This window comes from Platalea leucorodia (genome assembly GCF_965183815.1).
Source record: "Platalea leucorodia genome assembly, chromosome: 2".
NCBI classification, from domain to species: Eukaryota; Metazoa; Chordata; class Aves; order Pelecaniformes; family Threskiornithidae; genus Platalea; species Platalea leucorodia.
In genome coordinates, this window is record NC_138824.1 from 94,213,875 (window position 1) to 94,231,778 (window position 17,904).

Sequence of the window (17,904 nt, forward strand, 5' to 3'; positions counted from 1 at the left end):
AAAACATTCTGCCAGTACTATTTAGTTGTTTAGAAAAAGAAAAGAGAGAGCCTCTTGGCCTTAGATTTTTCTTAAAAGTCCATTTAACTTGATCCTAAATCCTGATTTTAGGTCAGATAGACCAACCCAGACTTTTGCACTGCAAATGTTGTGAGTAATGTTATGTCAAAATTAAGATACATAACTATGACAGCGCTGTGTTAGTATAGGGACTGCCAGGTTATTTGAAGTCCTGAATATGGGCCGAGGACAAAAGGACTGATTGGAGTAATATCACTGTGCTGCCCAAGGCCTAGCTATGTGCTCACAGCACAGCAAAGGTGTTATTTTCCCCTTTAAAGTACTTTGGGAGGTCTCTGAAGTACATATATTGTCTCTCTCTGAAGATTTGGGGGTCTCAGTTATAGTATCAGAAATACTGTCCAGTGTGCTTTAAAGAGGAAACATATTAATCATACTGTTCTCTAAAACAGGAGGTCAAGGAACTCTGGTACACAATGGTTTCTTTTTACAAATAACTATTAGTAAGGTATGAGAACCTTGCTGCTGCCTAAGAATTCAAGACATAATTTCAATAAGCTTTTACACTCAAGTAATATAAAGAGAAATATGAGGCTATAGCACTATTTGTAATTAAATGAACATACAACAAATAAAAAAATCAGACAGAATTTCTGCAGAAACTTAAAACTGTGCAGAGATTTTGTCTTCATTTTCTCCAGTCACTAACACCATTATGACTGAAAATTATTTATGCTTTCACATTTAAACGTTAACTTAATATGCAACTTTATGAAATCATGAGAAATTAGTAAACACTTAGTACTCTAGTCAGTATAGAATTAAGACAGGCTGACTGCAGTAAATATACTTTCTGTTAAAATACCTGAGGAGGTGGGGTCTTCAGAGAAGTCTGGCAGCTCTTCAGGGGGGTCACCATAGAAGGAGTTGAATTTGTGGCTTGACACAGCTGCTAGTACTGCCCCCTGAATAAAAATAACCACAAAGTCTAAATTACACAAAGAAGGATAATGAAACATTTCCAGACACCTTGGATCACTCAGTCTCCCGAGGTTTCTTGTGTGTTGACCTTCTCACTGAAGAGTAAATAAATTTTATAGTCTTCACCTCTGCTTCACTGTTACCAGTGACCATATCTAACAGAAGAGCTGGTCATACACTACTCTAATAAACAGTAAATATATTCTTTGTGAGGGATTCATGAGAACAATTCTTTATGGGAAGGCATTTAAAAATAGTAAGTGTAAGACATAAATTCCCATAGTACAATATAAACAAGATAACTAATTTATTTCTCTTTCCCTGTTATCTAGACTGGGTGGCTTAGCACGTATAAAAAGGCACTCTTTAAAGCAAGACAATATGTTGTTATTTGAGAAATTGTCAGAATCTGACACTGACAGCACTAGGATATTTGACATCCATAATATATCTATATGAAAATGTAATCTCAGACTCCCAGAATGAGTGTTACATGGGAAGTTAGAAAGCCAGAAAAATGGTTACCTGCTCTGACATATATTTACTTGTTCAAGTAAATTACAGTTTAACCACTCAGGTTTTAATATTTTACAGTTGTGGCAGTAGGCAAAATGGACAACAAATAGTTTCAGGAAACGTTCTGCAGAACAGTGCTTTGGATAAAATGTTAGAAAACAAATAGCACAGATATAAAAGCTCTCAGGAGACTAAGTATAGTGGCCTCCCCAGGAAGAAATCTGGGAAAGATCTGAAACTGTGCCTAGAGCAGGAAAACAGGTCATATTCTAAAATGTACTAGCTAACATTTTAATGAAAGCATTACTAGACATACAAACCACCTAAGAGAAAGTGCTGTTTATCATGAACTACGGCAACTGTTACATCCCAATCATCAGTTGTTTTTGCAGCTACATTAAACTTTTGCAAAGCAGCAACTCAGTGTGTGTATCTGATTCTATGGTTTATTACACATTATAAAAAAACCCTCATGAATTGTAACGCTGCATGTTTCTGTTAAAATTTTCTCAGCCTTTCAGTGAATTTAAAAGGGTTTCTGTTAAACTTTCCGAGATAGGACCTGCAGGCAAACCATGTTCTTTTGGGCTAAAATGTTAACATTCTTTTCAATACAGCTGAGAAATAATCCTGTGTATAGTTAAACATAAAAGGGATAAACCGAAGAATACATTTTTGCTCTTCTTGAAAAAAGACATTAAAACATTATTATGTTCCTTTTATTATAAATGTAACACAATAATAACAGAAGCCATTGTACTATTCTCTCCTCTTCAATAATTCATATTACACAGAATTACTGAATTAATTTTAGACAAAACCTGCACACATACCTTGGTTGATACCAGACAATTTGCACTGAAATTTAGTTTGAAAACCATGCACTAAGAAAGAAAGGACGAACACTCTTAACAAGACATCATTGCAACAAACAACTGTGAAGGCCTGTTTCAACTTTTTATTTTATTGCTGACTTCAGAGCATAGATTTCTCTTAGCACTTTTAAAATGAATACAGAATCACACAAAATTCAAGTTACTTAATTATATTGTTTTAACACTACATTCATCTTACCTTTAGTTTTCGTCTTGCATTGAATTTTCTCAATTGTTCTACTGTTTCTGGAAGATGAATCTTGTATGCATAGCGATCTCTCTCCTTAAAACCACACAAAAAAAAAACAAAATAAAAGAAACATTAAATACAAGCTCTTAATATTCTCTCGACATTAAGAAACTAGACAGGAAATGTACCAGCTAATAAGTATCCTAAGGAAAATGAGGATTTGTTGCAACTTAAGGAAAACTTCAAGAAATTGAGAGGGATTAAAATATTTTGAAAGAATTCTTAACTTGGGCCAGAGATATTTTCTTTTTGTAATTTTGTTTCCCACTTTGTAGTAAGACCGTAGCCTTTTGTTTTAACTGTTGTGTTGTTAGTCAGTCTGTGGCTAGCATTGAACTTTGAAGCTGGCAAGCACAAAGTAGTTCTGCTTCTTGGGATTCACAAATCCCAGTGAAGCAACATGTTCAAGTGCTCTTTTATGGGGTGCCCGATACATCAGGTAAGCTTGGGAGATGGGGTACGTGTCCAACAGAGCAGGAAGTGCCAGCTCGATGGCTGGTGACACCAGGTGCGAGCTTACAGGAAGAATTCTCCATTGTGGACGCAGATGAAAAATTTGCCAATGAACAGTGGACAGTAGGGGCACAACTTGCAGCAGCTGACTACTTTCTTCCCCTGCCCCAAATCATCACAGAAGCTACGTACACGTATTCATTTAATGTCAATATTGATCACATGCGTCTCCTGAATCAGAGTGAAATCACTGGCAGAAGTAATTCAGTCTCTCTACGGCACTAAAGATGTCTCTGTCTCATGCTGTATTTGGCTGCTGTCTATAAATGGTTTAAAAGAAAATTCTGAGTCAGCAGGGAAGGCAGTTTATCGTAGGCAAAAACAAGAGAGGACTAACTGACACAATGCTGGCCTAAGCTTGGAAACAAAGTTGTCTCAAACTAAATCTTCTCTGTCCTTGCCTTGTCTTTCAACAAATAATGGCAAGATCAGAGAGACCACAGACATCAGAAGTGCTACACTATGTAGGCAGAACTTGCACATTCACATTACAGAATTATCTTTTTAAAAAGCCTAATGAGCTTAGTTGCTCAAACAACAAAACCGGCAAAGTTTTCTGCCAAAATAACCCTCAACAAAACACTTGCTTTGGCATCTAAATGTGGGTAAGCTCACAAAGTGAGAAAAAAGTCAAATTACAAGCAGGTAAAAACAGATCACCTGTGTTTACCACAGACTCAATCACTGGAGTATGACCATTTGGGATTCCCAAACATGGTGTCCATTCCTATGCTCTTTGAAATATTTGATGCACTACGTATGCCCCAGATGAACAGACAGAACTTTGGCTCCTTTTGAGTGGAAAGGTTTGAACCAGCGGTTTCACAGTATTCAGAAGAATGCCTTAACCACTGTTATTCCCAAGAGGTGCACACTCCTGCCCTCCTTTTATAAACTAGACCATTCTGCAACTTGGAATACAAGAGTCAGAGCCAGAAAGAGAGCAGAGAAGTGGAAGAACAACTCCATTCACTAGTAGTTAGACCATTTACTTGGAGAGAGAAGAAGAACATATGAGCCTGTGCTTCGCAGGTTCTTTTTTTTTTTTTTCTGTCAATATTTGTCTAATGTAGAACATATAAACAGTCCAGGAGCAGACACCAGAATAGCACCCTTTCCAAATAAGTGCCTTGTTTAAGTTAATGATATGACTCTCTCTACCCTGGGCCCACACTATAGGAAAGAAATAGAGGAAAACAAAGAAAAATAGTTAATTCATCAGTTTCTGCCAAAGAAAATACAATGCTCTGAACCAGTACTTGCCACCTTTTAATCTGCAACACACCCATCATTCTCCCACTCCAATGTTTAGCACAGCCTACTAATGGGACTGCTGAGAAGTTAGGTGTATATTATTCTGCTCCTGTTTTAACCTTCACTGTCCAGCAACCATTGGCTCAAACGGTGTTGTAAATTCTGCCACCACTGAAAAATAATTTGATTACTAGGTGCCGTACAATTTTATGTAGTTACAGCGACCTTTGAGCAATACACCACTACATACTTCCTTCACTCTGGTGGGATATTTCAGGAATCTAATGTAAGAAAGCAGCACAGTTAAGTAGCATAATCTACTGAGGTCTAGATACGATTGAGCAAAGAGGAGATCAGAAATTACTCTGGAGTTTGAGAGCCACAGAAAGACACATGAATGCCTTCCTCAAGCTTTATTCTACGCAGCCCTAATCCCTATATTCTGATGCTGCCGAAGATGCCCAAGTGAGTTTGCTCTTGCTGTTAGGCAAGAGTTCAAGCCTGGCAATTATAAAAATCTCAGGCTCTATTCTTACAAAGCATTTAAAGCATATTATCACACATTTTGTACAATGTCATGTCTACTTTGAAAAGTTCAAAGAAACAAAGAAATAAATATTTTTCTCCCTTGGAAGAGGAAACTGGTATGTAAACAGCTGCTTTTACTACCTTTAACCAGGGATGATTCAGTGCTTCATATACTGTTATTCTTTCTGCTGGATCCAGCATAAGCATGCGGCGTACCAGATCTTTGGCACTTTCAGAAATATGGCTCCATTGCCTAGGGTTCATCTGATTACAATGAAGAAAAAAGAAATTAAATAAGTAATAAGAATATAGAAAAGAACCTACTTTTTATGTAAAGTAATTGTAGAGATTTAACCGTGGTTGCTACTTGTAAACAGTTTATCATAATAAATGTAAAAGGAAGTTTCTAAGGTTTTTAATAACTTACAAAATTGTACATTAGTTACTATCGAAATGGCATAAAACATTGAAAACAATGAGCACTGCATCACATAAAAGCTGATATATCCTTGGTATTATGTTATAATCACAAGATAATTTTTTACCTATGCTACATTTTGTTCAGATAAAAGTGACCCTTCACTAGAAAAAGAAAAAATAATTAGCCTTTGTCTGACAGTTAACCATGCATATGATAAATGTAGAAATTAAATCTGCTCCTGAAATCAATATAAGGAATGGCATGACAGTCTATCTATATCAACCCACAATTTCATGCCAGTGATGCTGAGTAATAAGTGAGTCAGCTAATGCCTGTTGTGAACTACTCTGGTCCTGTCCCTCAGGTATCATGGACAACAGCTCTTCCCAATAAATTCCTTTCACCTTTACAACAGTTCAGCATCTTCAGTCACTCAGGTAGGAAAGCACACTGACATGTGATCAACAATACAAGCAATTACAACACTTTTTAGAGCAGAACTGTATCTTTAGGAGACAACAATGTGAAGGATGATTTAGAATATATTTTCATCTTGTGCATACGCAGGTTTGTGTCCAACTAGTCAAGATGACGGACACCTGATAAAGCCATACTAAAGTAAGAAAATTCCTTCTGTGATAAAGCATTCTATCCTTAAGCTATTTCTAGTATTTCTTTAATTTATGGAGAACTTAAGTTTTATTTAGATGGTACACTGCTAATTTTACAAGGTACTAAACGAAAATTCAAAATTATAACCGGACTCTTTTCAATGTAATAATCTGTTGATTTAAAGGCCTTCATTTTATTTAAAATCAGTCTTTATGAAAAATGATTGCTTTAAATCGGAGCACTCAGGAACATTATCTGGCTATGAAATGCACATTTATAGTTGTGATTTATCATTTCTTTTTCAGCTCTGATGAAATGAAGGTAACTGCAAATTTGCAGCAAGACTGTTTTGAAATCCTTATACTATTTTCACTGAATAGACATATTATTGTGGAAACAGGAACAGAAAAGGAACTGAGAAGACACAGTGTACTGGCCATGACTTTTTTTTAAACAAAGAAAAGTTAACTTGTGTGCTTCCAGAAGGTTTTAGCTGCCTAAGAGATTCCATAAAGAAATCTTCCATAAAGTGAAACTGGAATGTCTATCAGTCTATGCAATACCAAAACTAGTGTCATGAAGAAATCCTGCTGTTTCTAGGAATACAGAATTTAAAGAATGAAAAATGTGCTCCTGACCAAGTGCAGTACCACTGCTATCACTTACATTTTAGCAGACTAATGTTAAGTTCATAAAATAAAATACTTCCTAAACCATATTACAGACTATCGGACAGTTTTAGGAGTTTCCACTTTTCCTTTCACTTGCAAAGTAGAGCAAAACCGATCTTCGACAGAACTGCAAAAATAGTGAAGTTGAAGCTTTAAATTTGCCTCCATAATGGCTCTAGGATGCTTATATTGTGAAACACGCTTATCTTGCACACATACTGATTTCCTTTCAGTTGCAAGTGGCTCCTTTTGAATCATCAGCTGCACTTTACTACATACTGTACTAAAAAAGAAAAATGCATAACTACACTTTTACAGTAACATGCATTTTGTTTTAAATCAAGGCAATATGATGACCAGCCTTTATGACAATTCTTTTCGTTGATTAAAAAATTTAAATTATCTATAAACCTAAGGTAACATACAGTATATTATACTTCACAGCTAAACCTTATGTAATCCTACTGAGCTCAATGTACAATTAGGGCCTAGTTGTTGCACCATTTATTATTTCAAAAATATTTCCATATTCGAATTCCTAACATTGATAGAAAACACAGCAGGAACATGATAGACTGGAGAGAAAAATTCATCTCTCTTCCTGTGTAACATAGACAGATTTCTATAAGCTTCAAATTTAAATCAGGCTAAATACAAAAATCAACTTCCAGAAATTTTAGCAGCAGAGCTCATCTCACTGGAAAAGGACTCAGTTATACCATCATTTACCTTGTATTTTCCTTTAATAATGCCTTCAAATAATCTTTCCTTGGTTCCATAAAAAGGCAAACAACCGCTTAGCAGGATAAAAAGGATCACGCCACAACCCCAGACATCTACAGGCTTCCCATAAGGTTCCCTTTTTACCACTTCTGGGGCCATAAAATGAGGTGTTCCTACGCGTCCTAAATGGAAATAAAAACAGCATTGAGTCAAAGTGATGTGTGTCAAACATGGAAATGAAGAATATCACTGCATTAAACTGAAACAGTTTTAATAAGTTTTGTTCATGGGTTAAACTTTTAACACAATTCTTTTTTCCTTAAGTTTAGTATTTATTAAACGTATCCAGTGTGACAAATCAGTAGTTTCCCTTTTGCTTGATTTACACTTTTATAAATTGAGGAATATTGTATCCTACCCTGCAGACTGTGAAACAAGACATATAAAAGCACTAAGATTCTTCAGTGAACCATGCCATATAAAAATAAAAATATCAATTGGACAACCTTTGAAACAGGAATTATTTATCCAGAGAGCATGTACAAAGATATTGTAGAGTTCTAGTCTACACTGCTTACTTGAAAAAGCTGCCTCTAATTGGCAAGAGCATAGTTTGGTCTCATACTCTGCCCAAGCCTTAGCCAGTCTATTGAAACTGCCAACAAGAAGGCAAAATGCTAGTAAATGTGTTGTTCATTTATTTGAAGTAGGCAATATCTTACTGCAGATAAAAAGATAACACTAATTTGTTTCACAGAGTGCTTTCAATGAGTGCCACACTGTAATGGTTCTGGGACAGTACTGATTTTGGATTGGTAATGAATGTACGCCCATGGAAACAAAATGTGTTTAGTACCAACTAATCTTTTGAGTGGGTAAACTGATTAGAATGACTTAATTCAATTTCTATGTAACACATTAAGCCAAATAAAAGCAACAAACATTTCACCTCTCTCTGTGAATGTTTCCCGTTGTAAAGATGTTTGTTTCCACTGCAAAGGATTTGCAAGAATTAAGCTTTGAATGCTCAGGGCATCACTGACACTTACAAATACTGTAGTCTTTGGACTACCCTGGTTGCACCAAGTACCAACAGACGGAAAAAACCCCACAACTGTAGCAAACTGTTACCACTTGTATCACCTTCATAAATTATTCTTGCTCACTTATACTACAGTGGACTTCAGAGGCTCCATTCAAGGCTTGCAGCACCTTTGTGCTGGCTAGGAGAGTTTACAGTGCAGCCTAGAGAATCCAAGGTGTCTGCATGGAAGGTATTTCATTCAGTCCTGTCTTTTAAAGAGACTCTTGCTAGACTAGCCTATCCTGCACACCATTTGAATGTGAGTCAGCTAAGCCACAGCACTGCTAACAAACACCTAGGAGACTATCTGGCAGCAGCTTACTCAGTAAAGACCATCCTTCGTTTATACCACCTAATACAGGAATATGATCTAACCATGCTCTAGTCCCCACTCACTCCTTTTTGCATCTACAAGTATTACAAAATTGACAGAAAGACAGTAGCTTTTTCACCATACTGTTCTTAAGGAGAAACAGCACCATTGTCAAACAACTTCACCTGGCTATGTGTTAAGCCTTTTCATTCCCAGTTTGAGGCAATCCCTCTGCCAAACAAATGATAGGAATCTGCCTGTGACAAAGGAACGCTACCTGATCACTAAGCTAGGTCAGCATCTTAAAAAGTCCATGCAGTCTAGGCTGACGTGATAGCAAAGGGGCAGTTCCTTCCCAGGCTAAAAAAAGAGTAAAACAGCTAGATGCTGCAAGTCCAGCTCATCCCTCATATCACTGGGGGAAGAGGAAGGACATTTACTCTGGACAGAGAAAGACAGAGATGGACAGGGGGAAAGATTACTAATTCTTCATGTTGGTTATACAAAATTTATAGGCTTATGATGTATCTTTCAGACTAGTTGATAAACCTCAAAGCCAAATCTTCAAGCTCACAAATATGAGGGGAAGAATTATCTCCTTAGATGACCCAAAGTCTTTCTCTTTTAGATGCCTGGTGATGGGGAAGGGAAGGGAAGGAAAACGGAAAGTATGTATGTCCAGTATGCACAAGTTGCTGAGAACTCTGGGGTTTTTGCCCTTTTTTTTTTTTTCCATGTGCCTACAAAACTCTATCTAGAAGGGTTTCCTAACTATTTTTTCCCCTAAGATGCCATCATTTGCGACAGCAAAAGCATCAGCATTTCCAGCTCTTTATCAGGCTATGCATGTACATAAGCAGCAACACTTGCCTGTTCAAACAGTGTTTGTACATCATTTAGCCTGCTCATGTGACATTAGTGGTATGCATACCACAGCCTGGAAATCTTTAGTACAGAAGACATCATGTAAGACCGCAGAGCAGCCTGGCTTACTCAATTCTTGTTTATCTCAGTGGTAAACTTCCTGGCATTTCAGTGCAGAGGAACCCATTTACAATTTTGGAGCAGGTGTAACCTTTCTTACACATTGAGAAAAACATTTGTGGTAATAAAGCTCGTTCAAATCTTTTTTATCAATATGAATGGAAAATCATATATACTCTGAAGATTCTGCCTTCCTACCAGGCTTTCTAATTGCTGCTAGGAAATCTGGGAAGTCTAGAGAAAAGTGATTATTCAAAAGACAAACAGCAGAAACCACTAGAAGACAAGATATGACAAGGACAAACAAAGCTATTTAAAAGAGGGAGATACACAGTCATCTGGATCAAGTAGTTAATGAAACTAAGAATCCTATGTATCGAATGACATCTAAGTTGATTTAATGTGTATTTCCAATAATTACGTGCCACTCCTCTCAGCTCGGGACCTTCTTTGTGTTTTAAGTAAACAATTGCAGACATGAACATGGTAAAAAAAAATACTATGTGCTGTGAGCAGTAGACCTAAAGGCTTGGGTTTTAGTTTTGCGTTTTTTTGGCCAATGCATTTAAGTCTGTTGGGCATTTGCAGTACAGTCAAGGCCGACCAATAGAACATCTTGTTCTGAGGAAAATGTGTCCTTGCAAACAGTTACTCATGCTACATTTTCTCCTATGGTGTAAAATAGCATATTTAGCAGCAGCACATGCTATATAAGCAACACAATAGCATTATTTGGTGTAGGTGTTTAGGTGCTGGCAGCTGGGGGGCGTGGGCTGCAAGGGTGGTCTCTGTGAGGAGAGGCTGGTGCTGCCCTGTGCTGGACACAGCTGGTTCAAATGGACCCACTGCAGGGCACAGCTGAGCCCAGCAGCCAAGATGGTGGTGCCTCAGGGAAAGTGTGTCTAAGAAAGGGAAAAACATTGCCCAGCAATGAGGAGTATGGGAAAAAGTGTGAGAAACAGCCCGCGAGCACCAAGGTGAGAGCAGGAGGAAGCGGAAGGGGTGCTCCAGGTGCTCCAGCAGAGATTCCCCTGCAGCCCCTGGAGAGGCCACGGTGGAGCAGGTATGCGCCTGCAGCCCATGGAGGACCCCATGCTGAAGCAGGTGGATATTCCCTGAAGGAACTGTGGCCTGTGGAGGACCCATGCAGGAGCAAGCTTGTCCTGAAGGATTGCAGTCCATGGGAGGACCCGCACTGGAGGAGGAGAGAAGCGTGAGGAGGAAGGCACAGCAGAGAGAGGCTGTTATGGACTGACCACAGCCCCCCATTCCCCATCCCTCTGCACCACTTGGGGTTGGAGAGTAAGGGATTCAAGAGCAAAGGAGTGAAGTTGAGCCTAGGAAGGGGAGGAGGGGAGGTGGTGTTTTAATTTTTGTTTTTGTTTCCCACTACCCAAATCTATTTGAATTGGCAATACATTAAACCGGTTTTCCCCAAGTCAACTCTGTTTTATCTGTGATGGTAACTGGTAAGCACTCTGCATGTATTTACCTCGACCCATGAGCTTTTTCATCCTATTTTCTCCCCCTGTTCTGTTTAGGAGGGGGAATGAGTGAGCAGCTGGTGGGAGTTTGGCCCTTAGCCAAGGTCAACCCACCACACGTGGTTATGCTGGTATTAACATACAGAATACTGAGTAAATGGGGGAAAATAAGATGAAACTTCCTCCAAAGATACAGCTTGTTTCTTTCATTTTTAGTTTTCAGATATCACCTTACCTGATTTAATCATGGGCTGTAAAAAGTAAGTAATCTACAGTGTCAAGAGAGTATCAAAAGCACATATTTTTTTGCTTCCTTCTCCCCTTCACCAAATAATGTTTCAAATTAAAATTACTTTGCAGAAATTGATAAGCAAGAAAAATCCTTCATTATTTATACACACTTATAAATATATGCAGAACAGAACAGTTTCTTGAAACTGAGCATTAATCAACTTCCCTAAATTTTGCAAAGCAGGGTCTTGATGGTGGACAACAACTTCAGATTTTCTTTTCCCCTCTACTTCACTTCCTGACCACAGGGCAAGGAAATATAAAAATACTTACAAAACTACTGAATATCAACAAGTAGCAAACATGACTTGCAACAGTCCACTTATCAAAATTGCAGACAAAGCATAATATGCAAGCATTTCTTATGCAGTAGCCATCCACTGCCAGCACTCTGTTCATTATCAATGACCTTCTTCATATAATTTTTTTCCATAGACATTTTTTTCTAACAGAACAAGCTTCTTGAGGTTTATTTCCTACTTCCTATGTGACAATAGACAAATTATAGCCTCTTGATACTTCAAGGTTTCTATTTTGCTTTAGCTGGTGACACCACATCAAAATGTGAGGCTGCATGTGTACTTAGTACTCAAGAGCTCTTATAGACAAACTAACAGACTTAAAAGTTATGGTTAAAAAACACTGCCCCTCTCTGATCATCCCAAATTTTCCTTCTCCTCCTTTGGAAGTTAAAGAACTCAGATCACAGGTGGAAAAACTGGATCTTTGTTGCCTTGGTTCAAAATCGATATACCATAAAAATGCATTTTAATGAACTGCTTGATACTAAGCAGAAGGACTAGACTGGTTCAGTATTAGGTAACATTCTACACAGCTGTTTAAGACCTCAACAGACTGCTGCTATAAACTAGATGAAAAACGGATGCTACTTAATATCATGCTGAGAAATCAGTACTACTAAACCTTAATACTCACTTTTAAATTTAAAATGAGAACTCCATAAATATAAATGAAATGAGAAAGAAGGCTAGGCTAACTTAATAAAATCCTGCCAATTACCACTGCTAGATAATAATTAGTGAAAACAATTACAGAATTATTTGGTTTTGTAACCTTTTTAGTGCAGATTACAAGATCCTGACACTTCAGATGGAGGGGCAGTGATGGTGGTGGAAATCACAATTTCATCTCCATGAAAAAGCAAACCCAGAACAAACAGAAACTTAATTGGTTGAGACTGAACTGTCCAGTTAAACAGGGTCAAAAAATGCAAATATATGTGTGTGTATGTATTAGAAACTTAAAAAGGCTAAAGTCATTTCTGGGGCAGTGGTCACCCTCATGACAACTAACCACTTCACTGGGTTTATCAAAGGAGCAAATTATGATTTTGAGGTTATTCTAAAAACTGACCTGAGCAAGGACTGCTGAGCTGCACTTAGCTCAGCAAAATGAATGGAGTGCACACATGAACTTATGTAGATAGGGATTTTTCCTATGTTGCAACTACAAGAACTTTAAGGTGAATATCAGGAACAGGATAAACAAAATCTACACAGAGCAAAGTTTTCTATAATCATGGATACTCACTGCTCTTTAGACCAAGTATCACTTCTCCTGAAAATTATCTAGTAGAAAATTTGCCTTCTAAACACATCCAGGTAAAATTTAAAAATTGTTCTCAACAGTTCAATTGTTTTAAAATACTTTTTTCTTAAAAGTTTTTGAATTTTCTTTGGTGTTTTGGGAGAAGCTTTGCATCTTTTTGGAAGCAGTGTGAGAAAGAACAGTAAGCAAAGGCATTTTTCTATCTTTAATAGATAACTTCTGCCTTCCACAGCTCTTTTATTCTTCAGGATGCAAGAACACTCATGGATATATTCAAATGACTGCCCATGAAAAAATAACATTATTTTATTTAAATAAATATTGCATGCATGCATACACACATGATTTTTCGTTGTATCTGTATGTGAGAAGAAATCATATGGAAGACTGGAATCAATTTTCTGTCTATGTGCTTCTAGGTTCTTCTTATCTGTTCTAGACTAGCATTAACGAAACACCATCAGTATATGAAGACTCGGTAGTGGTATGTATTCAATGTGATACTTGCCTCCATCCAATTCATTGTAAATAAATGACTACATCAAAGTGTTTGCTGACTTAGGAAGCATTCAATGCCTGAATAGGTACAGACATTAGACATCTTATTTCTAGAGGTAAGCTTTCTTATCAGCCAGTTTTGAGGCATGTTGGTAGTCTGGAAATTTATAAAATTGCTAATTTTGCTCATTTTTCCTGTGGATAAACAGAGAGCTTCAGTCTTCAGGTATTGCCAATCTGATATCATTCACAAGCACTAAAGATAAATTTTGACTTACCTTTGATAATTTAGTTTCTATGACTCTTTCCATATTATTCCAGACAATAGGGCTATGCTTTCCACAAGAAGAAGAGTATATACAGAGACCCAATCAGATTTTGTCATCCCTAAGGCAGGGGACTGATGACCAAGATATCAGAAGGAGAGTCTTTCAACAGCAGTAGTATCTGAACGATGTATAAGGAAATAACTGGAACAAATAATTTTTAGGAAAAAAATGTGAGGTACTAATAAACATCACCATCTGACCTCTCACAATAGTGTAATAAGAAATATGTTCATAAATTAAGGAGTTTCTAAAAGAGTGGGATGTCCAGAATAATGTGGAAGGAATCGAAAAATCACACACAACAGATCAGATCGGTCAATACTTTACTACTGTTAATTCCTTTCCACATTACTCCAGACAATAGAGATGTTTAAAGCAGGTGTACAGAGAAGATGAGTAGATTTAAAAAAAAAAAAATAAAAAAAAGGAAAAAAGGAAAAAAAAAAGGCACTTCAGCTTCAGCACAGAAGATTGTCTGGAGAAAATGTATTTTAAGAGATGCATCAGCAGACAACTGGACAACTGGATATTAAGTGTCCAGAAAACGAACAAAGCAAAGATCACATGTTAACCAGACAAATTGTAATAATTGATTCAATGGCCTTTCCAGCCATAAAACTATGATGGAGGAAGTAAACCTAAACTGACTTTTAAACACATTAGCCTCCTGTAAGCACTCTCAAATCAACCCAGATGTTAAGTGGAATTTCTGAGAGACAGTAAACCACAGTTGTATCTTTTAAATAAAACAGAGTCTATCAGAGGCAAAGCTTTCTAGGGAAAAAAAAAAAAAAATAGTGAAATAGTGCTCTTGCCTTGCAGAGGAAAGAAACACTACCATTTAAGTGAAAGAAGAATACTAGTGTAGGACCTCAGCTTACAAACATTTACCTCTCCTTGGAAAAGAAAAGAAAGATTCGCTATATCATTCAGACACTGATGATAAAAAGGAAAAAAAGTCTATGCAGTGTAAAAAAACCAACATTTCAAAAATATGATTTTAAAACTGGGGTTTATAAAACCACCAAGAAGATCCAGTTTGATGAAACACTGGACCAGGTTGCCCAGAGAGGTGGTAGATGCCCCATCCCTGGAAACATTCAAGGTCCGGTTGGACGGGGCTCTGAGCAACCTGATCGAGTTGAAGATGTCCCTGCTCATTGCAGGGGGATGGACTAGATGAGCTTTAAAGGACCCTTCCAACCCAAACCATTCTATGACTCTATGATCATTTTTACATTGATGGGAACAAAACAAAAATAAGGAACTTAAAAGATCCACCCCCCCCCCCCCAATTCCATAGTCTTATTTGCAGGGAAATTTATTGTAATGCCTTCCTTTGTTATTTTTGTAGTCAGTCTAAAAGGCTAGCTGATGAAGAACCAAGAACACTTGATACAGATGTTCTTAATAGAAGTAGAGCACATAAAAGATGTTTTCTAGTAAGATGATGATGGTTGTGTTAGGATACCTGAAGATCCTATAGGATTCTGAAGCAACTTAGGGGAGCTAAGTAATAATACATAAAAATCAATACTGGACTGGATTAGCATCATGGTACCTGTGACATTTTGCTGCTAAAGGTAAAAAGTGAAAAGCAGCTAACTATCCGTAGATAAGACTTGACAGTTAGCATAGAGCCTCATACCATTTAGATCTATACAGCTATCTTATTTTGCACTAGTTGAAACCAGGAGAAAATAAGTAGATTAAGTGGAGGAAATAGCACTTGTGGACTCAATGGCTTTTGTTCCTTCAGACTTTTATACCAGATACTAACTAAAATTCCCAAGATCTAGTATCCAAGATATTTGATATATGATAAATCTGATGTCACATTTATTTAAGAAAATATTGTGACAATTCATATAACATTCTGAAAGAGAAATTGTCCAAAGAAGAAGACAGAAATCATAATGTGAGATTGCTCTGTTAAATCACTGTCTTCCCAGAGGTTTCACTACTCCAGCTGCATCACAATGATGCAAACATGGCTCTTCGCTGTCTACATCCTGTTTCATAAAAGAGTTCACTTATAAATTATGATGTGTGATGATCTGTATCTACTGTGTATACCGCCAGAATTCCATCTTAAAGTACCTACTTCAATGCTTCAAATGAGTACACTTAGCAAAATTTTCCACTTCTGATCATAAGAACTGCAAGAAGAGACATTCAGGGACTGGTAGCTCATGAAAACAATTGCCTGTAACTCAGAAGATGACACATGCTTCTTATTCATTGCATTGCAGCTTACGGGCAAACATAGTGGAACAAAAATTATTTCCTTACATTTCCCTTCTGGTCTTATGAAAAGTGAGTTATGGCTATGTCGGGGTTTTTTGGTACTTACTTAATAATAATTAAACTCCCTTAAAAATAAACTCCACTGGGTTGTTAGCTAATAAAATACAGTCATGTTCCTAAAATCTATTCCACAGACTTTTTCATTAATGACATCTAGTATGATGTCATAGCTTGTTATCATGAGCTCCCTTACACTTCTGTTAAATAATCCTCTATCTGCTCAAAAGAACACTAGTTATAATCCTTCTAAATAACACAAGTCTATCTTTGGACTTACATCAAAAGATTGGTTCTGGTCTACTTTCAACACCTGGGACTTATTTTAACTTTATTACAAAAAATCCCTTCCCCCCCAAAAAAAACCCCAATTTATGCACACTGGAAAAAAGGTGTCTTTTGTTAAGTCAGAAAAATTCTGCAGTCCTAAACAAAGCAAAAGCTGCACCCTAGAAGGCAGGCTTTGATGACACTGAGGGAGAAAATTCCCTTCCATTTGTGTTTTCCTGGGCTACGCACAGTCTGGTCTTATCAGGCACAGGTGTGTCAATGTAAAAAGGTAAGAAAAATGGCACAAATGCAAAAGCATGAAAGCAAGAAAAAATTTTTAGAACATTGGTAATCCCTGCATGTTTTAGATATAGCAACTCCTATTTTAGGAGAAAAATACTACCACAAAAGAGAGTGATCACCATAGATATTGAAGAGCTTTTGCATAACGGCTGGGTTTTTATGCAAGATTAAGGGAAGAGTCCTATCAGTTCAACTTTACTACAGTTACATTACTTTCAATATTGACATTCTTTTTTTAAAGGAAATCTGTCCTTTTCTGGTTTAAAAGATAAACTACTCCAAGCAACATGAAATAAAGAAAAAGTTTTCTGTTCTGGAACACCAGAGTCATCTACATAGGGATTTACACCAGTAATGAGTACATTCTGCTAGGGTATCATGGTAATACACATTACCTAGATACAGAAAGATGAATAAGTATTGCACTTTCTGTAAGTATAAGGCAGTGTGTTTTCAGTATTGTAAAAAATTTCAAGGTGTACTGAGCACTGAAATGGGTTAGAAGCACAGGGTCAGTAAGAGAACCTTAATGCCATAATATCTCTTATTTAAGAGAGAATTTCTTTTTTGATGTGTTAACCACCAAATACAGGAATTGCCATGCTGAAAGGGAAATAATTGACTATGTTAAGATCAATCAATGTTTTTCACTAAAAATTAGAAAAAGAATGTGAAAGTGAACAGGTTGGTTATTACACTGCTCAAAATTCTCTACAAGGAGAGTTTCTATTTCATTTAGGAAACAACTGAAGAAATAAGTAGCGCCTGTAATTTATTATTGTTATTATTATTATTATTACAAAACAAAACTTATCCATAGGGCATATGGATAACTTCAACAAATATGTAGATAAACAATTTTTTTACAAGAAATTTATAGCCCAGTTCAAACAGACAGTATTGTTAACTTTCATATAACACATATGGGGTGATACTGTAAAGTTGAAGAAATAAAATCTTGCAAGTGCTGTGTAGGGGACTGCCTAGTCATATGCCTTCAGGTAGGACTCTGGACAGGAAAAGAATTGCCAGATAACAGACATAGTTTGTGGTATAAAGACTGGAATGGAATATGAGGAGAAAGAGATAAAGAGTCTGTTAAGGAGAAAG

At 36.9% G+C, this 17,904-nt stretch overlaps 1 protein-coding gene across 2 annotated transcripts in view; it reads right to left on the minus strand.

Annotated features, from left to right (window-relative positions):
* CASK (calcium/calmodulin dependent serine protein kinase) overlaps positions 1-17,904 on the minus strand; it is a gene marked incomplete at its 5' end in the record, with an annotated part of 227,593 nt that overhangs the window by 76,950 nt on the left and 132,739 nt on the right. For both annotated transcript variants that reach the window (XM_082337801.1, XM_082337800.1), the window contains 4 exons: positions 887-986; positions 2,593-2,676; positions 5,080-5,202; positions 7,372-7,547. In XM_082337801.1, coding sequence (XP_082193927.1) covers positions 887-986; positions 2,593-2,676; positions 5,080-5,202; positions 7,372-7,547 — 483 coding nt within the window. The remainder of the gene's footprint in view (positions 1-886; positions 987-2,592; positions 2,677-5,079; positions 5,203-7,371; positions 7,548-17,904) is intronic.